Raw genomic sequence first — 27883 nt, forward strand, 5'->3', positions numbered from 1 at the left:
CATTTGGTAATTTTTTTGGAAACAGTAAAGAAAAAAGAAACCATTGGAGAAGGAGTGGAGGATCTACTAATAGGTCCTCCGATAAGTTTCTAAATTGGTCGGGCCTTCTAAATGGACTAACGATTTGCATAATAATAGGTCTTTCCTACATAAACTATGACAACTCATTTAATTGGAACAAATGCTTGCAATACATTAATTAAAACTTGAATTACTAGACATGCAAGGAAAAGTGTGGAAGATGTGGCGGAATATGGGACAGACAGTTCCCCATTATCTTTTCATCTATATTTGGCAGTTTATCTTAATGAGGACAACTCTGGCTTATAAAGCCTTATCTCCTCGCACAGCACCGTATTCGGCAGGAATCCATGATGAAGAGACTTGTTATGTTACTCCTGGCCATGGCCGCTCTAGGGGACTTGGGTAAGAGAATACATTTTGTAAGGTTATCAAACAGATTTGTCTTGTCTGCTCCACTTCTCTCTCCTAGGTCTAGATGCTGTCTTTAGGGTTGTAGACCTTTTTATGTTTTTTTTTTTTTTTTATTATTCTTTTTAGTTATTACAAACAGTGATGAGGGAATTTCCTGAAATTCTTTTTGTGATTCTATCGATTTGATAGACAAATTCTATTTGGTCTGAATAAATTTAAACCCAAATACCCTGAAAAGTTGTGTATGTGACTCTTCTGGGTCTCCAACCTCTTTCAAGCTCTTCAACGCCAAGACAGCATTAGTAATGTCAATGTGACATATATGTCTGTGGGTAAACTGCTGGCAGTTGATGGTAACAAACAACTAGTTTAATGCCACACTGTGCTGTCCGATTATTTGTTATTTTGCTTTTTAAAATGAAAAAAAAAAAAAAAACATTCCAAAAATGTCCCCTTTTTTTTTATTATTCTTTTTAGTTATTACAAACAGTGATGAGGGAATTTCCTGAAATTCTTTTTGTGATTCTATCGATTTGATAGACAAATTCTATTTGGTCTGAATAAATTTAAACCCAAATACCCTGAAAAGTTGTGTATGTGACTCTTCTGGGTCTCCAACCTCTTTCAAGCTCTTCAACGCCAAGACAGCATTAGTAATGTCAATGTGACATATATGTCTGTGGGTAAACTGCTGGCAGTTGATGGTAACAAACAACTAGTTTAATGCCACACTGTGCTGTCCGATTATTTGTTATTTTGCTTTTTAAAATGAAAAAAAAAAAAAAAACATTCCAAAAATGTCCCCTTTTTTTTTATTATTCTTTTTAGTTATTACAAACAGTGATGAGGGAATTTCCTGAAATTCTTTTTGTGATTCTATCGATTTGATAGACAAATTCTATTTGGTCTGAATAAATTTAAACCCAAATACCCTGAAAAGTTGTGTATGTGACACTGGGGTCTTCTGGGTCTCCAACCTCTTTCAAGCTCTTCAACGCCAAGACAGCATTAGTAATGTCAATATGACATATATGTCTGTGGGTAAACTGCTGGCAGTTGATGGTAACAAACAACTAGTTTAATGCCACACTGTGCTGTCCGATTATTTGTTATTTTGCTTTTTAAAATGAAAAAAAAAAAAAAAAATTCCAAAAATGTCCCCTTATTGGGGAAAGATATGTGCGGGAACTTACACACACATTGGTTTTGGAGGTGCAGTGGCTTGCTGTTTATAATAGGTGATCCAAAAATTATCCCTTATTGGGGAGTATCAACAGGTTTGGTATTATTAAAAAAAATATATACACAGTACATTCGGAAAGTCTTCAGACCCATCTTTCTGCACTCAGTCCCCCAAAATGAGATAGTGAGAACAGAATGGTAGAAATCTTTACTGATTTATTGAAAAGGAAAAACTAAAATCTTGCATTGACAAAGGAATTCAGCCCCTTTACTCAGGACATAAATATTCAGCCCCTTTACCCAAGACATAAGTATTCAGCCCCTTTATTCAAGACATAAGTATTCAGTCCCTCTTAAGTATTCAGACCCTTTACTCAGGACATGTCTTCAGCCCCTTTATTCAGGACATAAGTATTCAGACCCTTTACCCCAGGACTCAGTTGAAACCCCTTTGGCAGTGATTCCAGCATCCAGTCTTCTTGGGGATGATTCCACAAGGTTTACACCTGGAATTGGGGATTTTTGGCAGTTCTTCTCTGCAGAATCTTTCCAGGTCTGTCACGTTGGATGGGGCCGTCGGTGGACAGCCATTGTCAGTTCTCTTCAGAGATGTTCCACTCAATGACATTCCCAGAGTTGTCCCTAAGTGGCTCCTGTGTTGTCTTGGCCGTGTGCTCAGGGTCATTGTCTTGTTGGATGGTGAACCAGTCTAAGGTCCAGAGCTCTTCATCAGGTTTTCATTAAAGAGGCTCTGTCACCAGAATCAACCCTATTAAACCACATACTGTCTATTAGGGCTCATCATGCTGATTAAAACTATTTCTTTCTCTAGTATGTTAAATATCTGCAGAGATATCTGCATTTTTATTCATATGCAAATTAGAAATTCAAGCACGAGGAGGTGGGGCTGAATCCAGTAATATAAAGCAGTAATATGTAGATTAGCTTTCTGAGCAGATCTCCGTGTGGTTATGCTACGGTACATAGATTATATGATATGTAGATGCTAGGACAAAGCTCTGCCCTCAGCATGTCTAACCCTATCAATCAAGGTGGTGGTGGTGGGGGGGGGGAGTGTGCAGAGCACAGAGGGTGTTACAAAGCAGTGCTCAAAAGATTCTGCCCTGCCTCTTGGGGCTCAAACTTCTCATTTGCATACATAAAAGTACAGATATCTCTGTAGCTATTTAGCATACAGACAAAAGAAAGGCATAGTTTTAATCAGGATGAGGAGCACTACCAGCTGGTATGGTTGGTTTATTAGGGTTTGATCATGGTGACAGTCGCTTTAAAAATATCTCTGCACTTTGCTCAATCTTGATTTTATCAGACCAGAGAATCTTGTTTCCCTCAGTCTAAGAGTCCTTTAGATGCTTTTATACAAACTCCGGGCGGTTTTCATGTATCTTTTAGAAAGGAGATCTTTCTTTCTGGCTACTCTGTCATAAAAGCCAGATTAGTGGAGACTACAGTGATGGATGACCTTCTGGAAGTTTCTCTCATCTGCACACAGGATCTTTGGAGCTCAGCCAGAGTGACCATTGGGTTCCTGGTCACCTCTTTTACCAAGGCCCTTTTGCCTGATTACTTAGTTTGGGGGGCAGCAGCTCTAGGAATAGTCCTACTTGTTCCAAAGTACTTCCATTTTGGAATTATAGAGGCCACTGTGCTTTTGAGAACTTTCAGTGCAACAGAAATGTTTTCTCCCCTTCTCCAGATCTGTGCCTCCACACAATCCTGTCTCTGAGCTCTACAGGCAGTTCTTTCCTTCTCATGGCTTGGTTTTTGCTCTGATATACATTGTAAGCTGTGAGACCTTATATAGACAGGACTGTGTCTTTCCAAATCATGTCCAATCCACTGAATTTACAACAGGTGACTCCAATCAAGGTGTAGAACATCTCAAAGACGATCAAGGGAAATGGGAGGCCCCAGAGCGAAATATGCAGTGTCATAACAAAAGGTCTGAATACTTATGTCAATTAGAAATTTTAGTTTTCCCTTTTCAAAACATTTGCAAACATTTCTACAATTCTGTCTATATTTTCTTGTTATGCAGCAAAAATATTGTATATCTTTTGCCAGATCTGTAGCACCATGCAATCCTGTCTCTGAGCTCTACAGAAAGTCCTATACTCCTCATGGCTTGTTTGTTTCTCTCTGATATGCATGTGAGACCTGATATAGAGTGGGCTGTGTCTGTGAACTATATTTATTTATTAATAGATTCGCTCATGTCTAGTTACAACTTCATAAAAATGTATCCACGGTGATAAATATTTGCCAAACATGTGCATGGAAAATTATTTTATTCTTGTACATAGAGGCAGTATTATAGTAGTTATATTCTTGTAGATAGGAGCAGTATTATAGTAGTTTTATTCTTGTACATACGAGCAGTATTATAGTAGTTATATTCTTGTAGATAGGAGCAGTATTATAGTAGTTATATTCTTGTACATAGGAGACAGTATTATAGTAGTTATATTCTTGTACATAGGAGCAGTATTATAGTAGTTATATTCTTGTACATAGGAGCAGTATTATAGTAGTTATATTCTTGTACATAGGAGCAGTATTATAGTAGTTATATTCTTGTACATAGGAGCAGTATTATAGTAGTTATATTCTTGTAGATAGGAGCAGTATTATAGTAGTTATATTCTTGTACATAGGAGACAGTATTATAGTAGTTATATTCTAATACATAGGAGCAGTATTGTAGTAGTTATATTCTTGTACATAGGAGGCAGTATTATAGTAGTTATATTCTTGTACATAGGAGCAGTATTATAGTAGTTATATTCTTGTACATACAGTAGGAGCAGTATTATAGTAGTTATATTCTTGTACATAGGAGGCAGTATTATAGTAGTTATATTCTTGTACATAGGAGACAGTATTATAGTAGTTATATTCTTGTACACAGGAGGCAGTATTATAGTAGTTATATTCTTGTACATAGGAGGCAGTATTATAGTAGTTATATTCTTGTACATAGGAGCAGTATTATAGTAGTTATATTCTTGTACATAGGAGCAGTATTATAGTAGCTATATTCTTGTATATAGGAGCAGTATTATAGTAGTTATATTCTTGTACATAGGAGCAGTATTATAGTAGTTTTATTCTTGTACATACGAGCAGTATTATAGTAGTTATATTCTTGTACATAGGAGCAGTATTAAGGTACTTTAACACTAGCGGCAGGGGACTCCGGCAGGCTGTTCCGGCTGGTGAACAGCCTGTCGGATCCGTCCTGCGGCTTGTTTCCGTGTGTCCCCGGACTGCGGCTCCGTCCCCATTGACTATAATGGTGGCAGGGGCAGAGCTCCGGCGGCAGCGCACGCTGAGGGGCTAAAAGTTTTCAGCCAATCAATAAATTGTCCTGGAATACCGTACTTCGACAAAGTGGCCCATAGATACTTATGGTCTACTGAGTATCATGGTCTACTCTATCGAAGGCTTTAGCCTGGTCAGCTTATCGAGATGACTGCTCCAGAGATGTTCCGCCCTTTAACTGTGCCAAACTGACAGCCTGCCAACAGTGCCCGGGACAAACAGACTAACCTAGAGAACAGGATTTTTGCCAGAATCTTCCTGTCGACATTCAAGAGGGCAATTGGCCTCCAGTTCTTGATGTCACTAGGCTCCTTACCTTTAGACAGCAGAATTAATTAGGTTTTCTAGACAATTTTTGTACACGTCCACGAGGATTGGAGCTAAGTGGTCTCTGAACGTCTTATAAAATTCTGCGATAATACCATCTGAACCTGGTGCCTTCTCCAGATATAACTTATCAATGGCCTCCTCCACCGTTAATTCTGCTGTTAACGGAGAAAAGTCCAAATCATTAGTATCAGGGCCTGAAGTAGCCTCCAAGAATTGAGTCATCTTTTCTTTATCCAAAACCTTTTTCTAAATTAAGTCAGCATAGTAAGAAAGATTTCACCACCCCCCAGGATACCCTCCCGAGATTCCTGCAAAACACCCTGGGAGTCAGTGAGACCTGTGACCACTTTGTTAGCAACACGCTCCTGGCAGTTCTCAAAGGGATCAGGTGACCCTAAGGACCCATAATCCTGTTCAAGAACTAGGAAGGTTTACCTGCTGTACTGATACTGCCATATCTCAGATTTAAGTCGGTCAATCTTTTGTTCATCCTCCCCATCTGCCTAATACAGCGTCTCAAATTCTTTCCGCAGCTGAGATACTGGCTGTACTTACTCTTCCCTCTTTTAACTGACAGCCTCTTTAAGAGGGATCTGATCTCATCCTTAAAGGATAACTGTCGTATTTATTTATTTTGGACTATTGGATTGTGGTGATTAATATCTCCTTGGTGGCCCTATTTCAACTTTTCACTGTGTATTCAATTACCCCTTAATTCCACATTTTTGTTCCCTGTACTGCCTTTTTTTATCTGTGCTTAAAATAGTGCTTAGTGCTTAAAATAGGGTTGCTAGGCATGGTCCGTCTATCTGTTGAAGGACGGAGCACGCAGCGTGCAAGGTCACATTACTGACAGCCAGGGACTGTAAGTAAATGATTACAGCCAGGTCCTCCCCAGCAGCTGATAACAGTGCCTGGGCTGTGTGCACTTCTCCCTGTCCCTTGGCAGACGCTCCCTCACTCAGCAGAGCTGGAGAAGGCAGAGTTGGAGCAGCGCAGACCAGGGAAGGGAGATCTGCCATCTGCTCAGTGTATAAATGAAAGCAACATGTGGTAAGAGGTCCCCTTTGTGCTGCAGGAGATTAACCTTTTAGGGGGGAGGGCTCTGGTTACTGACACTTTTGGGGGGCTATTGTTACTGGCTAGTGAGGGCAGGCGGGATTAGCCTCAGGGTGAGGGCAGTGGCGGCCATCTTAACTGAATAGTCAAATTGCAGTTTTATGCAGACTGTTTGCTAAGAGCTGAATCTTATTAAATATGGGGTAAGCCAGTCTAATAGTAACTGATTCTGGAATATCATGTTATTAGTAACTACATATATGAAAATTGAAATTAGGATCTAAATGTGACAGTTATCCTTTAACATCCTCCCACCAGTCAGCCATGTTTTCATAAAAATCCTCTCTCTAGCTGATCTTCAAGAAGGGAGTGGATGCAGCTCTGGATATAAGGATCATCCAAGAGAATAGAGTTGAGTTTCCATAAGCCTCTCCCACAACAGAGAGCTTGGTGGCTCCTAAACAGAAAGACAAGGTCACGTGGTCAGAATAAGAAACTACTTTTTCCCTCCTCTCACTAATATTTTCAGAAGGACTCACCAGAGCTAAGTCTATCCAACTGCTTCTGCCAGCTCAAGAATAGGTAAACTTTGGCTTTCTACCACCACACACAAACACATCGGACAGGCTAGCCTGAAGAATCATCCTGTTTAGGACCTTAGAGTCTTTAGTAAGGGGTCTGCCAGTAGGTCTGTCACTTGGTGTCATAACAGCGTTAAAGTCCCCCGCCATAACCACAGGAACAGATGTGAACAGGTATAGCTTTACCTCATTAAAAAGGTCAATACTCTCAGTCACTGTCTGCGGACCATAGATATTGCTGAGCCGGAGTCTTCTACCTCGGATAGTAATCTCCAGGACTATACACCTTCCCATCAAAACCTCAGTTAATCTATGTATGGTCACATCACTGGTGTTAAACAGTATGGAGACTAGTGTTGATCGCGAATATTCTAATTGCAAATTTTTATCGCGAATATTGGCACTTTGAGAATTCGCAAATATCTAGAATGTAGTGCTATAGCTTCGTAATTGCGAATATTCTAGATTTTTTTTTCATCAGTACCCATGATCCCTCATGCTCATTGCTTGTGGGCCAATGAGAAGGCTGAAATATCTTTGACTTTAGGAGTAGTGTTGATTGCAAATTTTCGTATGGCAAATTTTTATTGCGAATTTTCCGATTGCCGAGATCACGAATTATCGAATTTGAGAATATATGATGAATATTCGCCCAAATATTTGCAAAATTTCACGAATTCCAATATTGCCCCTGCCGCTCATCACTAATGGAGACCCCAGCATATGGTTCCACAGGGAGTGACCAGAAGGAAGGACCAGACCGCCATTCTCTCTCTGCCTCTCGTACAAGTCCCAAAGTATTTAGATGAGTCTCCTGCAAGAAGAAGACATCGGCATCCAAATACTTCAGATGTTCATACACAGCATGCCTTGGTTTCCTTACTTTCATGCTATTCACATTACTTGAGATGACTTTAAGCTAAAAATAAGCCATCAGAGTAAGGCCACATGCACACGACCGTAGTTATGGTCCGCATCCGAGCCGCAGTTGTCGTGGCCCCGCTGTCCACATCTGTTCCTCTGTTGTGAGGCCCCGCAAAAAAAATATAGAATGTCCTATTCTTGTCCGTTTTGCGGACAAGAATAGGCATGTCTACAATGGGCCGCTCGTTCTGTTCCGCAAATTGCGGAAGGCACATGGGTGGCTTCTGTTTTTTGCGGATCCGCAACTGCACAGTCGTGTGCATGTAGCCTAAGACAAAGTACAAAAAACAGAGAGACTGACCAAATCATCATAAATCAGAGTCTGAGCACTCCCGCTGACTACCAGTATCCATGTCTGAATCATACTGTCCCTCAACTTGAATGGGTCTCTTTTTAGAGGGAGGATCATCATTTGGGTCCCTATCATACTCAGCCATCATACGCTTTAGCTCACTCTCCATTTCTGCCTCTGCGTCTGACTCAGACAAGACACTAAATCTATTGGCGGTCATTGTCCCATCTGGTCTACTGTCCACTTTCACCTTACTTGGCTTTTGGATAGTGGTCCACTCACCCTCTGACTTATGGCTGGACTTATCTTTCTTCTTTCTTTTAGAATGCTTATTCTCCCCAGTGGTGGACACTGGAGCAGAAGAAGAGACAGCCTCTGAGTCTACACCCTGTGTGACCACTTCCATGTTCCCCTCAATGATTTCTGACTCGGGTTGGGTTTGTGTTGGATCATTGTGTGGTACGTCCTGTTGAAACTGTGTCCCTGTCGGTACTGACCCTGATATCAACGCATCCTCTTCTAGGTCATCTGTCCCTGCTACTAAGTCATCGACTGGAAAGTCTTTGCAGATGTTATGCCAGGCGTCAGGACAGTCCTTGTGGGGATGACCAATCTTACCACACAAATTACATCTAATGACCTAGCAATTTGCACTTACATGACCAACTTCTCCACTAGTGTTGAGCAAGCATGCTCTGCCAAACACCAGTTCGGCTCGAGCATCGCTATGCTTGGCACATCGCAGAGTTCGGCCGAACACCTAGTGTGCTCCAGCGCGATGCTCGGGTCAGTGTATTTAAATCTAATTTAGCCTCTATTTCTCTATTTCTTCTATGTACAGTGAGGGAATCCCTCAGTGTGAGCCCACGGCTTAGGAGTCGCTACTCTGACTCCATATATAGCTATGCCCATATATGGAGTCAGTGCTTGGGGACACCCCAGTGTATCTAAATCTAATTTAGCCTGTATTTCAGAAAAGTTTCTGCAAGGATTCGAACTTACAAACTTTTGCATTAGAGGCAAGGCACTTAACCACTGAGCTATATTAGCTGCATAGCCAGTAACTAAAAAATAAAATAAAAAATAAAACTGAGACCTATACATTTTATATTTTATTTTATTTTAGTGACTGGCTATGCAGATATATAGTGTAGTGGTTAAAGCCCTGGGCTTTGATGCAGAAGCTGTAAGTTCAAATCCCATCACAAACTTTTTCAGAAATAGAGGTTAAATTAGATTTATATATTTTATATATTTTTTTGTAATATATATAAAATCATACTTCTCATATATATGTATGCATAATATGTGGAAAACTACTACTGATGTTTTAGCCATAATATATTTACATATATTATAATATATATTTCTATTTATTTTTATTATTTCTATTATTCTATTAATTCTAAATATATAATAATATGTGTAAATATATTATGGCTAAAAACTTACATATATAAGTTTAAATTAAGTTTAGCCTCTATTTCTGAAAAAGTTTGTGACATGGATTTGAACTCACAGCTTTTGCATCACAGCGCAGCACTTTAACCACTACACTATATAGATGCATAGCCAGTCACTAAAAAATAAAATAAAAAAATGAGACTTCTACTGTATAGGTCTCAGTAGAAGTACAGTACAGTAGAAGTTTTATATATATATATATATATATATATATTTATTTTTATTAAAATAACACAAGTAACTGGCTATGCAGCTATTATAGCTGAGTGGTTAAGTGCCTTGCCTCTAATACAGAAGGTCGTGAGTTCGAATCCTGGCAGAAACTTTTCTGGAATACAGGCTAAATTAGATTTAAATACACTGCAGTGTCCCCAAGCACTGACTCCATATATGGACATAGCTATATAGGAGTCGACAGTACTGCCCCTTGGCGCTTGTGGTGACTACACTGCTACTACAGGGTTACCTTCAGGTAAGGGTCCACTGTCCTCCTGCTTCAGGTGCTTGCTGGTGCTGGACGCTTGTTTCCCCTCTGTACAAAGTTCCTTCTTTAAAGGAGAAACTTGCTGGCTGCAGTAATGGTCTTACATGTGACTGCCGGACGCCATTTTGGAAAGAGTCAAATCACTGCTGGTTCCTGAATGTTTCTCCAACAGGTCCCAGTTGTTCTAGCACAGAGTCCATCTCCCTTACAGTGTCAGCGAGCTGTATGGCCAGGGAGCTCAGCTTGCGCTAATGAAGCTCCTGGCGGTCAGGGTTTGCTGCCTTCAGCTTGTACATACAGTCTATCTGTTTCTGAAGCTTCCGTTTTCGTCAGAGTCTCCATTCTCTGCACCAGTGCTGGGATCTCATCAGCCAGGCAGAGCTCAGATGAGCGCTCTCCCCCTCTAGCAGACTGTCCATTGCTGGGTATTGCAGGCTGTGGACTCACAGGATGACCTCTCATAGGTGTAGTAGTTGCTACTCCACTTGTTTCCAGCCTAAGCCTCTGCACTGCTGGTGAAAAAACTTGTGGCTTTGGAGTTGCTGCGGCTGCCGTCACTTTGGTGGGTGCACAATCTCCAGATTGGGGACCGGTTCCCAAGTTTTTTCCAGTGGCTGCACGTTGAAACCTTCCTGCTTTTCCATCTTTGGTCTTATCCACACTTTTTGCAACTTTTTTGCTCCTGCTCCCAGATCTTGTACAGTCAGATGGTATCGGAACATTTTGTTTCAGGTTTTGCTGAATCGTTTGTCTTTCCAGAGAAGTTCTTCTCTGTCTGCATGGGGAAGGGGTGGGCTGCACACCTTCAATGGAGTCTGCTTCACCTCCAGCAAATTCTGCTGGCCTCTTGCTTCAGAGTATTCCTGCACTGTGGTTTTTCCTTCAGGATGCTGCACATTCACACTGGTAGGTGGATTCATCACACTCTTACTTACTGCTGCTTCTTTCTTCTCTGCTGTTACTTTCTTCCCATCGTGGTTTCTTGCTGCACTGGGACTGCTGACACCATGACTGACGACATTCTGCACATTTACTTTCTTCAGAAGAACTTTGGGATTTTCAACCACAGATTGAGAGGACTGGAAATAGTTTTCCAGATTAGGCCTTGGAGCCTAGGCTTTGCCTAGGGAGCATCCATGAATGTATCTCTAGCACACAGTGTCGGTGCCAAGATACATCTGACCACAGACACGTGGTCGAGCAAACACGGGCAGGGAAGGTATATAATTTTTACTGTCCACTGGGTGAACCTTCTGACAGCCGTCAAGCATGTAACCCGTGGCACCCGTGTAAATTTGGTTTTACCGCCACGGATTGCATGCAGGCCTGCCTCTTCTTCTCCTCCTCCAATTCCATCCTCCGTCTCCTCCTCGGCTGATTCCTCCTTTTCCGCTGCTACCGTCTCTTCCGCTGTGCCGCTTAAGATCCCCAGGACCTATTCGACATGCCAGGTGAGACGTTGCCATGCTGTGCTGCGTCTGTTGTGCCTGGAAGCCAAGAGCCACACCGGTCCTGCACTCCTTTCAGCTCTGCGGTCACAGGCCGATCAGTGGCTAACCCCGCTCAATTTGACAGTTGGTAAAGTGGTGTGCGACAACGGTGCCAATCTGCTGAGCGCGCTGAAACAGGGCAAAATGACACACGTGCCGTGCATGGCACACGCCCTGAACTTGGTCGTGCTGCGATTCGTTGTCAAATACCCCGGGGTCCAGGACGTCTTGCGGCAGGCCAGGAAAATCTCAAGCTATTTTAGAAGATCTTACATGGCCATGGCTCGCCTTGCTAACATTCAGCGGCGACAGAACCTGCACGTCAGACGTCTTATTTGTGACTGCCCTACGCGATGGAACTCAACCTTGTATATGCTCGATAGGCTGCTCCAGCAGAAACGTGCAGTTAATGACTACCTGTACGAACTCTGCAGCAGGACAGGTTCTGGGGAGCTTGTTTTTTTTTCACCGCTCCAGTGGCTGCTCATGTGCGACACATGCAGGCTTCTGCGGCCATTTGATGAGATCACAAAACTGGTCAGTCACAGCCAGGGTGCCATCAGTGACATCGTACCTTTTGCCTTCTTTCTGGAGTGTGCATTGCGTCATGTCATTGATCAAGCCGTCTAGGAAGTCGCAATGCTGGATGAATTCCCAGGGGGGGCTACATCATCTGAGACAAGTCAGCAGGAGTCTGAAGAGGAGTCAGAGGAGGATGGTGCCGGGGCGGATGAGAAGGAGCAAGAAGAGCATGCTTTAAACCTTTCTGGGACCCCTGGTGTTGTCCGTGGATGGGGGGAGGAGAACGAGGACGACTTTATCCTGGATGATGAGCAGGAGCCAGGCCACTACAACGCTTCCAGTTTAGTACAGATGGGGGCCTTCATGCTCCAGTGTTTTAAGAGGGACACCCATATAAAAAGCATAAAGGGCAAGGACCAGTACTGGGTGGCAACGTACTTAGACCCCCGGTACAAACAAAAAATGGCGGAAACGTTACCACCGAGAAATGCTGCATTCTGCTTTTGCGGGTGCTGGCAGAGGAATTTCCACTCACAGAGAAGCAGTTGTGGGTACCAATCCAACAGCGCCTGCAAGAAGAGGGCGGTTTGAAGATGTGTTGGTCACTTCTGATATGAGATCATTCTTTCAGCCGACCCATCGACAGCTGTCCTCCGGATCCAGCCTCAGGGAACGCCTAGACCGACAGGTGTCCGACTACATCGGGTTATCGTCCGATGTGGACGCTGTGAGAAGTGATGAACCCCTGGACTACTGGGTGGGCAGGCTTGACCTCTGGCCAGAGCTTGCACAATTTGCAATGGAACTGTTGGCTTGTCCCTCATCAAGTGTCCTGTCCGAAAGGAAGTTCAGCGCAGCAGGGGGGATCGTGACCGATAAGCGCACTCGCCTAGCTCACGACAGTGTTGACTACCTCACATTTCTAAAAATGAATGAGGCATGGATCTCTGAGGAATTCAACACATGTGACGAGTAGACCATGTTTGATTCAAATTCCTCATAACAATTTATGGTCCCTGTCTTCGGTAAATACAGCGGCATAAAAGGCCTTTTATGTCCGTTGAATGCCTAATTTTTGGGGCCTGTAATGGCTGACACTTATTTATCCTGTGAATGCCTAATGTACCACCGGCCACAGACTAAAAAATGCTTTGCTGTTAGGTGAACGCCTGTTGGCTAATTTTTGGGGCCTGTACTGGCCGACACTTACTCCTTTATCCTGTGAATGCCTAATTTTTCAGACTGGAATTGAAAATCAATGGGTCTGTAAACATTCCGCTAAATTGTGGAACGGATGCGGACCCATTTTACAGACGTGTGAATAGACCCTATATGTATTTGACATGTATTTACCGGCTGCTGTCAGTTCTGGCTGATTTAGGCCGAGCTATTACACTAAAACAGAGCAATATTACAAAAAACAAAATACACGTTATAACTGTATAAACGATTTATATAACTTATTAGAAAAAATATAAAAAAAATTTCCAATAGCAGGATCATCTCCTGCACCCCCTTCATGGCCTGGCGTTGCCTCTACTCCATGGCCTTCATCCGCTCCTGAAAGGCCCGCATATGGTTGCGCTGCTCCTTGTGCATTTTGGCCAATTTGGCCTTCAATGTCTTCAGTACTGTTTGAAAAAAATATATATATGAACATTATTTGCAATTCTTATTAAACCTTTAAACCTTTATTTTGTGGTGCATCTGACTTTGTGATCGCTTGCTATTACACCTTTTTGTGATAAAAGTTGTCCAAAAACATTTTTTGAGAGTTTTACATTTTTGTTTTGAAAGGTGTCCACCTGGAGAGGTTATTTGGGATGATATTTTTATACAGCTGGTTGTTACAGATGCGGCCAGACCTAAAAATAAAAAATAATAATCTTGATCTAGGAGGACGAGGTCCATATGGAGTAGGAGGTTGAGGAGGCGGTGGATGTGGTGGTGTAGGTGGAAGCGGCGGTGGAGGAGGAGGAGGTAGCCTACACTGCTTTTTGGTTTTAAATTTATTTTTATTTGTTTAAATTAGGGTACACCCTAAAACATTGGGAAATATAACCTGTGATAACCCCCTCCAGTCATGCTAAACACACGTTCAGACAATAAACCGGCTGCAAGGCAGGCCAGCACCTCCAAGGGATAAAGGGCAAGCTCAGGCAAGGTGCCCAATTTGGAGACCCAGAAGTTGCAGGGGCTGACCCCTGTCAGTCAGTTCGTGTAGGCGTGTGCACACATACTGCCCCACCATGTCGTACGTCCCCGTGATGTTCACGATCCAATTTAATATCTGCTCTATCAACTTTCGATGTTCTTTTATGCGCCTACCATGGTGATCATGGTTGGCGGGGAATCAGGTTTCCATGCCGGAGAGGGTGCGTGAGAAAGAGAGACCACATCCAAGGGAGGATTAATTTTTTTAAAATGTCAAATTATAGAGTGGAATTATGGGACAAATTATTAAAGTGTAAAAGTGGGACAACTTTTTAAAGTTTAAGCATTGAATAAAAGGATGTGGCGCGCATTAATTAATGAAGAATTTATAAAATTTTATTCCCTGTCAACTATGCAGAGCAGGGGTTTCTATCCGGCAAAATTTGAAAAATGTCACCTGACAATGTAATTGACAATTTTTTTTAATTTATGTTCCTGTCACCTATGTAGAGGTGCCCCAGTGACGTCCACCATCCATTTCGATATCTTCTCTATCAACTTTGATGTTCTTTTCTGAGCCTACCATTTTGATCACGGTTATCGGCGAATCAGGGTTCCACGCCGGAGAGGGAGCGTGAGAAAAAAAGACCAAATTTAAGGGAGATAAATTTATTTTAAAAAATTGGGATCGAGTTAAATCGCAAATGTGGGACAAATACAGAAGCCCAAATGTGGGCCAAAAGAGTAAAGAGGAATTGTGGGAAAAGTTATTGAGGCGCAAATGTGGTGCAAATTACAAAAGCCTAAATGTTGGCCAAAAGAGTAAAGAGGAATTGTGGGACAAATTATTGAAGTGCAAATGTGGTACAACTTGTTCAAGTTTAAGCATTGAATCAAAGGAGGTGGCGCGCATCAATTATTCCCTGTCACCTATGCAGAGCAGGGGTTTATTCACATCTAAAATTGTATGTCAACCCAAGAATGTAACAGAAAAATTAGTGAAATTTATTAACATGTTTACTTGGTAGAGCAGGGGTCTATGACAGAAAAAAATTGTTTATTGTCACCCGAAAATGTTAAAGAAAAATTATTGAAATTTATTAAGCTGTCAACTAGGTATAGCAGTGGTACTTCACACCCAAAAATTGGTGAATTTCACCCGAAAATGAAACAGACAAATTTATTTTATTTTTTTACCCGTCTACTAGTGGTACATCACACCCAAAAATTGGTGAATTTGACCAGAAAATGTAACTGACAATTATTTTTTTTAACCTAAAAATTAGTGAATTTCACCAGAAAATGTAACTGACAAAGTTTTGAAATGAAATAAACTAAAATACGTACAAATACATTTTTTTTTATTTTTATTTATGAGGTGGAGTTCTATATGGAGTAGGAGTTTGAGGAGGCGGTGGACGTAGCGGTGTAAGTGGAAGCGGCGGTGGAGGAGGACGAGGTAGCCTACACTGGTTTTTGGTTTTACTTTTATTTTTTAAAATTAGGGTACACTCCGAAAGAGTGGGAAATATCCAAAATACAAGAATGAGCAATTGCGCTGCAGTATAACAATGGCTGGTTAGTGCCGGTATACATGTCTATTCTGCACAAGGTACGGACAAGTCCTGAGGGATCCAGGCCTGGTTCATTTTAATGAACGTGAGCTTGTCCACGTTTGCTGTGGACAGGCGGCTGCGCTTGTCTGTGATGACGCCCCCTGCCGTGCTAAACACACATTCAGATAATACACTGGCTGCAGGGCAGGCCAGCACCTCCAAGGCGTAAAGGGCAAGCTCAGGCCATGTGCCCAATTTGGAGACCCAGAAGTTGAAGGGGGCAGACCCGTCATTCAGTACGTGTAGGCGTGTGCACACATACTGTTCCACCATGTTGGTTAAATGCTGCCTCCTGCTAAGACGTTCCATATCAGCTGGTGGTGCTGGTTGTTGTGGCGCGCTGACAAAGCTTTTCCACATTTCGGCCATGCTAACCCTGCCTTCTGAGGTGCTGGCGGTGCCCCAGCTGCGTTGGCGACCTCTTCCTCCTCCTCTGCCTTTGCCTTGTGCTTCCACTGTGCCCCCGCTGTCAGGTGGGAATGCCACCAGCAGCGCGTCTACCAGCGTGCGCTTGTATTTGCGCATCTTACGATCACGCTCCAGTGATGGAATTAAGGACGGTACGTTGTCCTTGTAACGGGGATCCAGCAGGGTGGCCACCCAGTAATCAGCAGCACAAGTTAGAATGTGGGCAACTCGGAGGTCGTTGCGGAGACACTGCAGCATGTAATCGCTCATGTGTGCCAGGCTGCCCAGAGGCAGCGAAAAGCTGTCCTCTGTGGGAGGTGTATCGTCTTTGTCCTCTCTATCCCCCCATCCACGCACCAGTGATGGCCATGAGCTGGTCTGGGTGCCACCCTTCTGTGAACATGGTTCCTCCTCCTCCATCTCCTCATCCTCCAGAACTGTGCCCTGGCTGGACAATTGTGTACCTTGGGTTTGTGGGTGCAGGAACTCACCCTCGGAGCCACTTGGGAATGACTGTCCTGAAACCCTACGAAATGACTCCTCTTCCTCCTCCTGTGCCACATCCTCTTCCATCATCGCCAGCAGCGTTTTTTCAAGGAGGCATAGAAGTGGGATAGTAACGCTGAGAACGGCGTTATCGGTACTGGCCATGTTGGTGGAGTACTCAAAACAGCGCAACAAGGAACACAGGTCTCGCATGGAGGCCCAGTCATTGGTAGTGAAGTGGTGCTGTTCCGCAGAGCGACTGACCCGTGCGTGCTGCAGCTGAAACTCCACTATGGCCTGATGCTGCTCGCACAGTCTGGCCAGCATGTGCAAGGTGGAGTTCCACCTTGTGGGCACGTCGCATATGAGGCGGTGAGCGAAACGGCCGAAGTTACGCTGCATCGCTGACAGGTGAGCAGCAGCAGGGTGAGAACGCCGAAAGCGCGCACAGACGCCCCGCACTTTATGCAGAAGCTCTGACATGTCGGGGTAATTTTTAAGGAACCTCTGCACCACCAAATTCAGCACATGCGCCAGACAAGGGATGTGCGTCAATCCGGCTAGTGCCAGAGCTGCTACGAGATTTCGCCCATTATCGCACACCACCAGGCCGGGCTTGAGGCTCACTGGCACCAACTACTCATCGGTCTGTTGTTCAAGGCCCGTCCACAGCTCCTGCGCTGTGGGGTTTGTCCCCCAAACAGATAAGTTTTAAAACTACCTGCTGTCGTTTACCCCGGGCTGTGCTGAAGTTGGTGGTGAAGGTGTTACGCTGACCGGATGAGGAGCCGGTAGAGGATGAGGAAGCGGAATAGAAAGAAGAAGCAACAAGAGGCAAATGGAAGCAATCCTCGGTGGTGGAAGGACATGCGCCAAACAGCTATCCGCCTCAGGCCCAGCCGCCACTGCATTTACCCAGTGTGCTGTTATGGAGATATAACGGCCCTGACCGTGCTTACTGGTCCACGTATCCGTAGTGAGGTGCACCTTGCCACAGATGGCGTTGCTCAGTGCACACCTGATTTTGTCCCCTACTTGGTTGTGCAGGGAAGGGATGGCTCGCCTGGAAAAGTAGTGGCGAATGGGCACGACGTACTGTGGGACAGCCACCGCCATAAGGCTTTTAAAACTATCCGTCTTCACCAGACAGAATGACAGCATTTCAAAGGCCAGTAATTTAGAAATGCTGGCATTCAGGGCTAGGGATCGCGGGTGGGTAGGGGGGTACTTCCTCTTCCTCTCCAGCGTTTGGGAGATGGAGAGCTGAACGCTTCCGTGGGACATTGTGGAGATCATTGGTGACCCAGGTGTTGGTGTTGCTGGCAGATCCTCTGTTTGCGGGGTGGCAGGTGGCACTGTCACTCCAGAGGTGGATGAAGAGGCCGAGACTGCAGCAGAAGAGGAAGCAGGAGGAGCCAGAGACCTTTCTTGGTTTTTGAGGTGTCTACTCCAATGCAGCTCGTGCTTTGCACTTAAATGCCTGGTCATGCAGGTTGTGCTCAGGTTTAGAACGTTTATGCCTCGCTTCAGGCTCTGATTGCAAATTTAGGATCTTGCCCTAAATGAGTGTTTAATTAATAGTAGAATAAAACGACAGTATGTACAGGGTGTATATCACACGCCCTGAACCAGACTGGCGTAAAAACCCAAGAGCAGACTATAAAATCAGTGATACAGTTGCAGCGTACTCAAGTTGTGTGCAATAGGTGTTTCTGGGTGATGTAGTGCAATATACACTAACCTGGTACAGCTGACTCTCTGCAAGGGCAGGTATAGGTAGAAATAGTTCGTGACGCCAGTGCCAAGTAAACGGTGGCACGCCGTTTGCGGATGCAGGAATAAATTGAGGAAACGTAGTCTTAAAACAGAACTCCAACTTTAGTAGTTTTGCAAGCAGAGACAATATAGGAAATGCAGTTCCTAAGCATACAGTCGATTTTGCAATTCGGTCGATGCAGGCAATTCAGTTATAGCAGGGTAATTACAGTGTTGAACACAGGACTTGCAGCACAGGAGCTTGCACTCTAATTCTGTCTGATCCTGGAATATAGCATATCTTCACCAAGGCCCATTAACCTAGTTCTGGCTTTATATCCTTGGCTATAGCTTTAATCAGTACCTCCTCTGTCTTTCTGAGTACCTCTGGCTTTCCTGATCTTTGCTTCTGTCTCTCTCAACTTCTGGGCACTTCCTCAGGCTCTAGAAACTTCTGAGCTGTGGTCTAGACTGACTTTTGCTTCCCTGTCTGGCCTTATATAAACTAGGGCTCTCTAGCTCCCTCTAGCGACTAGAAGCTGGAATGACACCCCTGCAGGCCTGTACATGCAAGTTTCACAGTAACAGGGAAACACATAGCACTGCATTACATGACATTTTATAAAACTGACATATACCAACTTCTCCATAACTAAGGAGGGACGACAGCACACCAAGTGACACTTTGGTAGTGACGGGTATTACAGTTCCCGTACACTACATACCCCACTGCTTTAAGCTGAGTACGACCTCGTACTCCATCATGGGTCGCCCAACTGGAATCTCTACCTGAAATAGAAAATAGAGACATGCAGGCATACATACATGTAATTCATCTGCATTTACATTTACATCAGGTCCAATTGGCAAAAGTGAAGGGTAGTGACAAGGGGCGTCGTTCTCTTCTCTCAGGATAATGAATGGAACGGGGGCGCTGACCTGGCACAGCGTAACATTATAACCAGGATAGTCCATGACAATGAATAAGTCCATGATAAAACAGTAGAAAACAGTATAAAAGTTCTTGGAGGCTCAAATAACAAACATGAGTCCGTACCCAGGTTATTTCTTATTAATCACAGAGGCTCTCGTGCGGTGGAGTCCATCCCTGGGCACAATACTTTTAAAAGAGTAAGAATCTCAGAGGCTCAGGTACTTTTGAGTCTGTCTCCGGGCACGGTTCCTTAGTATGAAGTTGCACAACAAACGGACAGCAAAGACAAGTGCTGTAATACCCCTGATCAACCTGAAAAGGGGGTGAAGGGTAAAAGTGCAACAAAGGAACAGGCACAACTTGGCGTGGGGTAACAAAAGCAGGCAGGAGGTCCTGGAAACAAACGTGGCCTTGCTGACTTTGTAATTTCAGTGGTCAACACCTATCACTGAGCCGTGGACAAACTGGCAGCCGCAACAAAGGACCAGCAACATAGGACTCCTGTCCTGGAAGGGTTAACATCACCTTCTGAAGAAATAAATCAAAGGCCTAGCAGGCTGATCACAGTGGCATATTGTAGCTGCTTGGCTCTGCTGGCAGGTATCGTCTGTAGTAGTCCTCTACAGGAGGATGTGCCCACATAACAGTATCAGGGGGCAGCTGCAGGGTAAAGGGGCCCCTAATAGGTATTGGCCCCATAGGCCTAGGGGTGAACCCTCTGATGGACCGTGCCGGCCCTGGCATGATCACTGCAGGGTGTGACGTGCTTGGCACCGCCGCAGCAAGCGGTCCGGTGCTCTGGGTGCAGCAGTTTACGGCAATCGCGGGTCCGGTCTGGGGCACTGACGGAGCGGTGGCAACAGAAGGCGGTCGGCGGGTGGTGACAGGCACCCTTACCTCATCCTTCCTCGGCGGTGTCTGGATCCTGGCGGTGTATGTCTTGCGCAACTCCCGCAACTTCTCCTCCAGCCGGACGATCTGCTCACCGATGCTGTCTGTGTCGGAGTCGCTGTCCTCTGCTGGCGCCGCCGGCGCAGGTACAGTCACCGATGGCGCGGACTCGGCCTCTGCAGGTTCTGGCGATGCGTCTGGTCTCCGTCCCATCCGGATGTTCTGGAAGGTAGCACTAAGTCCTCTTAACTGCTCCAGCTCAGATATTGTCTTCTCCCGACGAGGCAGCTCGGGGGAAGGGTAAGGGCTCACCCATTTTTCCAACACGGTTGGCTGCCAGAAGACGTTTGGCCCAATGAAGGAGCTCCGCTCCTGAAAGGCGTGATGGGCCGGCTCTGGAGAGCGTTTTGGTTCTCGCTCGCAGCCAGAGTAGTCTTCTCTTTCTTCTGCCTCCCAGTCCTCAGGTGCTCGCTTGGGACGGGTCACAGCAGTCGCATAAGGGCCTCGTAGGCTCTCGGCAGGGGTGTACTCCACTTCCTCTCCCTCGCGGAGGCTGTGCTGGTACGAAGGGAGGTAGTCTCTTTTGACAGACCTTCGATTAACATAGAGGTCTCTGCCAGTTAGATAGTCCTGAATAAACCCGTAGCCACGGGATTTGTCAAATGAAAGCACCACTCCCTTTCTCCTTTCCAGGCGGGGTTGGGTGTGCGTATGCTTCTCATGTATGGTCTTGGTTAGTTCCTCATAGACAATTTTAGTCTTTGTATTCCGCTTTATAGCGGCCTCTCGGATCTCCGCCATCAGGGAAGACCATTTGAAAGATGGCTGGAAAAAGTCCCTCCACGAGCCATAGTAGGGCTCGGGTTCTTTCTCCCTTGGGCGGCAGGCGGGTTGCTCCGGTCCCGGAACGTAGACCGGTGGAGCCTCCTCTAGCTCTACACCGATGTCAGTCATCTTTACAATTTCAGGTGCGGACGCTGCAGCAACACTCTGCTCACAATCCAACATGCTCGATCCTTCTGAGGAGAGCGATAGGGTCGCGTCAATTAGAGTAGCCAGCTCCTCCCATTGCACTGGGAGGCCGCCCCCCAGGTATTCTAGTATAGGGAAGGCGGTGTCCATGCTGGCAGACATGCAAATGTCCAGATAAGCCGTGGCGCCTGCCCTTGACCTTCTTCCCGCTTTTTCCTCAGAAAGGCGCCAATTTTTCCCGCCTTTTCGGGATGAAGGTGACGCAGCAGTAAATTCAGCAAGCTCAGCGGCCATCTTTAGGTACAAACGCTGTCTATTCACTGACGGCAAGCAGGAATGTTTAAAGTCCACAAAACCACACTCCAATGCGGCGGTTTTCTTCCTCTGTGCAGCGCAATACTGCACAGCGCTTTTTAGAGGTTTTTTGGTACACTTTGGGTATGATTTTCAGTCCACAAAGTCCACTTGCAATAAACAGGCAATTTGTCACTTTGGTCACAGGGCAACGGTATAAGGCACAAAGTTCACGCTTCTTGCACTAGAAAGCGTGCGTATCCTGTTCGTGACGCCAAAAGAGAGGTGCAGCGTACTCAAGTTGTGTGCAATAGGTGTTTCTGGGTGATGTAGTGCAATATACACTAACCTGGTACAGCTGACTCTCTGCAAGGGCAGGTATAGGTAGAAATAGTTCGTGACGCCAGTGCCAAGTAAACGGTGGCACGCCGTTTGCGGATGCAGGAATAAATTGAGGAAACGTAGTATTAAAACAGAACTCCAACTTTAGTAGTTTTGCAAGCAGAGACAATATAGGAAATGCAGTTCCTAAGCATACAGTCGATTTTGCAATTCGGTCGATGCAGGCAATTCAGTTATAGCAGGGTAATTACAGAGTGTTGAACACAGGACTTGCAGCACAGGAGCTTGCACTCTAATTCTGTCTGATCCTGGAATATAGCATATCTTCACCAAGGCCCATTAACCTAGTTCTGGCTTTATATCCTTGGCTATAGCTTTAATAAGTACCTCCTCTGTCTTTCTGAGTACCTCTTGCTTTCCTGATCTTTGCTTCTGTCTCTCTCAACTTCTGGACACTTCCTCAGGCTCTAGAAACTTCTGAGCTGTGGTCTAGACAGACTTTTGCTTCCCTGTCTGGCCTTATATAAACTAGGGCTCTCTAGCTCCCTCTAGCGACTAGAAGCTGGAATGACACCCCTGCAGGCCTGTACATGCAAGTTTCACAGTAACAGGGAAACACATAGCACTGCATTACATGACATTTTATAAAACTGACATATACCAACTTCTCCATAACTAAGGAGGGACGACAGCACACCAAGTGACACTTTGGTAGTGACGGGTATTACAGTCCCCGTACACTACACAGTCCTAACCTCAGTATCTGAGGAAAGGGATTTAGGGGTCAGACAATGTCATAGAGCAGCAGGAGATGCTAGCAGAATGCTTGGGTGTATAGGGAGAGGCTTACCAGTGGACAGAGGGATGCCGCTCTACAGAGCACTAGTGAGACCTCATTTGGAGTATTGTGCTCAGTACTGGAGACCATATCTCCAGAAGGATATTGATACTTTGGAGAGAGTTCAGAGAAGAGCTACTAAACTGGTACATGGATTGCAGGATAAAACTTAGGCCTCTTTCACACTTGCGTTGTCCGGATCCGGCGTGTACTCCACTTGCCGGAATTACACTCCAGATCCGGAAAAACGCAAGTGTACTGAAAGCATTTGAAGACGGAACCGTCTTCCAAATGCTTTCAGTGTTACTATGGCAGCCAGGACGCTATTAAAGTCCTGGTTGCCATAGTAGGAGCGGGGAGCGGGGGAGCGGTATACTTACAGTCCGTGCGGCTCCCGGGGCGCTCCAGAATGATGTCAGAGCACCCCATGCGCATGGATGACGTGATCCATGTGATCACATGATCCATGCGCTTGGGGCGCCCTGACGTCACTCTCGAGCGCCCGGGGAGCCGCACAGACGGTAAGTATACTGCTCCCCCGCTCCCCGCTACACTTTACCATGGCTGTCAGGACTTTAGCGTCCCGGCAGCCATGGTAACCATTCAGAAAAAGCTAAATGTCGGCTCGGGCAATGCGCCAAAACGACGTTTAGCTTAAGGCCGGATCCGGATAAATGCCTTTCAATGGGCATTAATTCCGGATCCGGCCTTGCGGCAAGTGTTCCGGATTTTTGGCCGGAGCAAAAAGCGCAGCATGCTGCGGTATTTTCTCCGGCCAAAAAACGTTCCGTTCCGGAACTGAAGACATCCTGATGCATCCTGAACGGATTTCTCTCTATTCAGAATGCATTAGGATAATCCTGATCAGGATTCTTCCGGCATAGAGCCCCGACGACGGAACTCTATGCCGGAAGAAAAGAACAACGCAAGTGTGAAAGAGCCCTAACCAGGAAAGATTAAAGGACCTTAACATGTATAGCTTGGAAGAAAGACGAGACAGAGGGGATATGATAGAAACTTTTAAATACATAAAGGGAATCAACAAGGTAAAAGAGGAGAGAAGATTTAAAAGAAGAAAAACTGCTACAAGAGGACATAGTTTTAAATTAGAAGGGCAAAGGTTTAAAAGTAATATCAGGAAGTATTACTTTACTGAGAGAGTAGTGGATGCATGGAATAGCCTTCCTGCAGAAGTGGTAGCTGCAAATACAGTGAAGGGGTTTAAGCATGCATGGGATAGGCATAAGGCCATCCTTCATATAAGATAGGGCCAGGGGCTATCCATAGTATTCAGTATATTGGGCAGACTAGATGGGCCAAATGGTTCTTATCTGCCGACACATTCTATGTTTCTAGACTAGGCCTCAATTAAATTTGCTTGCCAAAAATGGCTGTATTTCAAATACCTGAATAAAATCCCTGTATTTAAAGGGAATTTCAAATGTCTTGATTATGTAAGGGCGCAACAATTGTGTATTTTGCCCCAAAAAGGGTGTTTTATTAATAGAAGAATATAAGCCCTGCATATACAGAGTGTATCTCACACACCCTGTGCACAAAATGGCGGTATTTCAAATATCTGAATATAACCCAAATATATAAAGGGTGTATCTCACAATGACATCTGCCGCAAAGGTTGCCAACTAATTTTTTTTGCCCAAAAGTGTTAGTTTAATACCTGAATATGACAGCAGTATATAACCCTGGTTATCTTCCATAGACTGTACAGCACTACACAGCTTAGTGTCATCTGCAAAAATAGAAATGGTACTATTAATCCCGTCCTCAATATCATTAATAAATAAATTAAATAATAGAGGACCCAGCACTGAACCTTGGGGTCACCACTTATAACCCGGGACCATTCTGAATAGGAATTATTGACCACAAATCATTGACCACAACTGGACACGGTCCTTCAGCCAGTATTCAATCAAATAACAAATTATACTTTCCAAGCCTATAGACCTTACTTTACCTATCAAACGTCTATGAGGGACAGTATCAAAAGCCTCAGCAAAATCCAGAAACACTACATCCACAGCCGCTCCTCTGTCCAGGCTACTACTTACCTCACTACATCCACAGCCGCACCTCGGTCCAGGCTACTACTCACCTCACTACATCCTCAGCCGCCCCTCTGTCCAGGCTTCTACTCACCTCATTACATCCACAGCCGCCCCTTTGTCCAGGCTACTACTCACCTCACTACATCCACAGCCGCCCGTCTGTCCAGGCTTCTACTTACCTCACTACATCCACAGACGCCCCTCTGTCCAGGCTTCTACTTACCTCACTACATCCACAGCCGCCCCTCTGTCCAGGCTCCTACTTACCTCACTACATCCACAGCTGCCCATCTGTCCAGGCTACTACTTACTTTACTACATCCACAGCCGCCCGTCTGTCCAGGCTTCTACTTACCTCACTATATCCACAGCCTCCCCTCTGTCCAGGCTTCTACTCACCTCACTACATCCAAAGCCGCCCCTCTGTCCAGGCTTCTCACCTCACTACATCCACAGCCGCCCCTCTGTCCAGGCTACTACTCACCTCACTACATCCACAGCCGCCTGTCACGAGGGTATCAAGAGCCACGTCTGACTCCGTTATACCCGGGGTCAGGAAGTCGCAGCGGGTGGCTGCGCGCTCTATATCTAAAGATCACGTTGTTTCTTAGTGATTGTTTTCTGTGTTTGCCTTGCTATCCTTTTTGTCTCACTCAGGGATCCGTAGCTTCTCCTCCTCAGCTGTTTCTTGTCTGCCACTCCCAACCTCCTTATATTCTCCCCTCACACTTCTCTAGTTGCCAGTTATAGAGCTTCCTGCCTGGACATCTATACTGACCCACTGGAGTTGTGAATCCTGGTTGTCGTTCCAGAGCGCTACCCTCCGGATCCCTATTGGGCTTATTGTTGTCTCCTGTTGTCGCCCACCTGGGATTATATGTTGAGTCTGTGTTGTCTGTCCTCCCCTTGGTGTTTTCCCTTAGAGCTAGTGGTGCGGACTAGTGTTCCCATCGCCCTGTTCACTATCTAGGGCTCAGCTCAGGGAAAGCCAGGGCTTTAGGCACATGATCGGCGTACGGGTGAGGAACCCGTCTAGGGACGTCAGGGCAGCCAGTCGCCAGCCGCCAGGTGAGTCAGGGGTCACCACCTTCCCTCTCACTTGGGCAGGGCCTTCCTCGTTCCCTCCCTTTGTGTCACGTATGTGATAGCCACGCCGACCGTGATATTATAACTGGCCATTACTTTTTGAGAAAAAAATAAATAAAAAATTATATAATTTTTTATTTGTTGTTTTTTTTTCTCTACTTAGAATCCAATATGGATCCTATTGATGCCTTGGCAGAACAGCTTCAGAGCCTGTCTTTGGAGGTGGCAGGATTGAAGGCGTCTGTTCTCCAACAACAGCAGCAAATGCAGCAGACCGCACCCTCAGCGGTTGCTATGGGTAACCAGGTTGTCACAGAACCCAAGGTTGCTCTTCCCGACAGATTTTCTGGGGGAAGGGACAAATTTGCGACGTTCCGTGAGGCCTGCAAATTATATTTTAAGTTGCGCCCTTACTCCTCTGGTCATGAAGAACAGCGGGTAGGGATTGTCATTTCCCTGCTTCAGGGGGATCCGCAATCCTGGGCGTTCTCGTTACCCCCTGGTTCTCAGGCTCTTCGGTCAGTGGAGGGATTTTTTGGAGCTTTGGGTCTCATATATGATGACCCTGACCGAGTCGCCCTGGCTGAGTCGAAGTTACGGAGACTCCTACAGGGAGATCGGTCAGCAGAGGAATATTGCTCAGAGTTCCGTAGGTGGGCTACGGATACTCAGTGGAACGACCCGGCTCTCAGGAGTCAGTTCTGCTCTGGGTTATCTGAAAGGGTTAAGGATGCACTGGCGCTGTATGAGACCCCCCTTTCCCTTGATGCTGTTATGTCCCTCTCTATCAGAATAGATAGACGTCTTAGGGAGAGATCGAAAATTCCGGAGCAATTGGTTACCTCCCCCAAGCAACAGTCAGCCTGTACTGACTTAGATGAGCCTATGCAGCTAGGCGGAACTTCTCGTCAGGTCCGCCCTCCCGAGGTTCGCCGTAGGGGGGGTCTTGTTTTTTCTGTGGGGGGAAGAGTCATTTCATTAATGTCTGTCCCTCCTTTCTCAAAAACAAAAGACCGTCGGAAAACTACTAACCCCGGGCTGTGCGGAGGAGGTCAGCCGGGGGGTATACGTTTCCTCCATACGAACATCTCAATTTGTGTTACCAGCGGTCATTGTTTTTGGTGTTAAGACGGAGTCTATTTCTTTTTTTCTAGACAGTGGAGCAGGGGTAAACTTGATTGATGCCCATTTTGCCCGCACTATGGGTTTGTCTCTCTTCACGCTGCAGAGACCTATTCCCGTATTCGCTATAGATTCTGCTCCTCTGTCTCAGAGAAACCTCACCCACATTGTTCATAATTTACACCTTCGGGTAGGGGACCACCATAATGAGTGTCTTTCATGTTACGTTCTGGAGGGCCTTCCCTCTCCGGTGGTATTGGGTCTTCCCTGGTTGGTAGCGCACAATCCAGTGGTGGATTGGCAGGCCAGGGAGATATTGGAGTGGAGTGAGCATTGCAGAGAGAATTGCTTAAATAACAATTGCTTAATCGCCTCCATAGCTTCCCTACCTACATTTATTTCGGACTTTGAGGACGTTTTTTCTGAAAAGGGTTGTCAGAAACTACCACCTCATCGTCCTTATGATTGCCCGGTTAACCTGATTCCCGGGACAAAATTACCCAAGTCCAGGTTGTATAATCTTTCGGGTCCCGAGAGACAAGCCATGAAAGATTATATCTCCGAGAGTCTGGCTAAGGGACACATCAGACCCTCTTCTTCACCCGTGGCTGCAGGGTTTTTCTTTGTTAAAAAGAAAGATGGGGGCCTGCGTCCTTGCTTAGATTTCCGTGAGCTAAACCAGATAACCGTCCGTGACCCATACCCTCTTCCTCTCATTCCTGACCTTTTTAATCAGATTGCGGGTGCTAAGTGGTTCTCCAAACTTGATCTTAGGGGGGCCTACAATCTGATTCGTATCAAGGAAGGGGAT

General features: G+C 45.4%; 1 protein-coding gene across 1 annotated transcript in view; it reads left to right on the plus strand.

Annotated features, from left to right (window-relative positions):
• The first annotated feature begins 327 nt into the window (after nucleotides 1-327).
• LOC121001342 (ly6/PLAUR domain-containing protein 2-like) overlaps nucleotides 328-27883 on the plus strand; it is a 96553-nt gene continuing 68997 nt past the window's right edge. The window contains exon 1 of the mRNA XM_040432373.1: nucleotides 328-426. Coding sequence (XP_040288307.1) covers nucleotides 372-426 — 55 coding nt within the window. The 5' untranslated portion in view covers nucleotides 328-371. The remainder of the gene's footprint in view (nucleotides 427-27883) is intronic.

The sequence above is a fragment of the Bufo bufo genome, chromosome 5, assembly GCF_905171765.1.
Source record: "Bufo bufo chromosome 5, aBufBuf1.1, whole genome shotgun sequence".
NCBI lineage: Eukaryota > Metazoa > Chordata > Amphibia > Anura > Bufonidae > Bufo > Bufo bufo.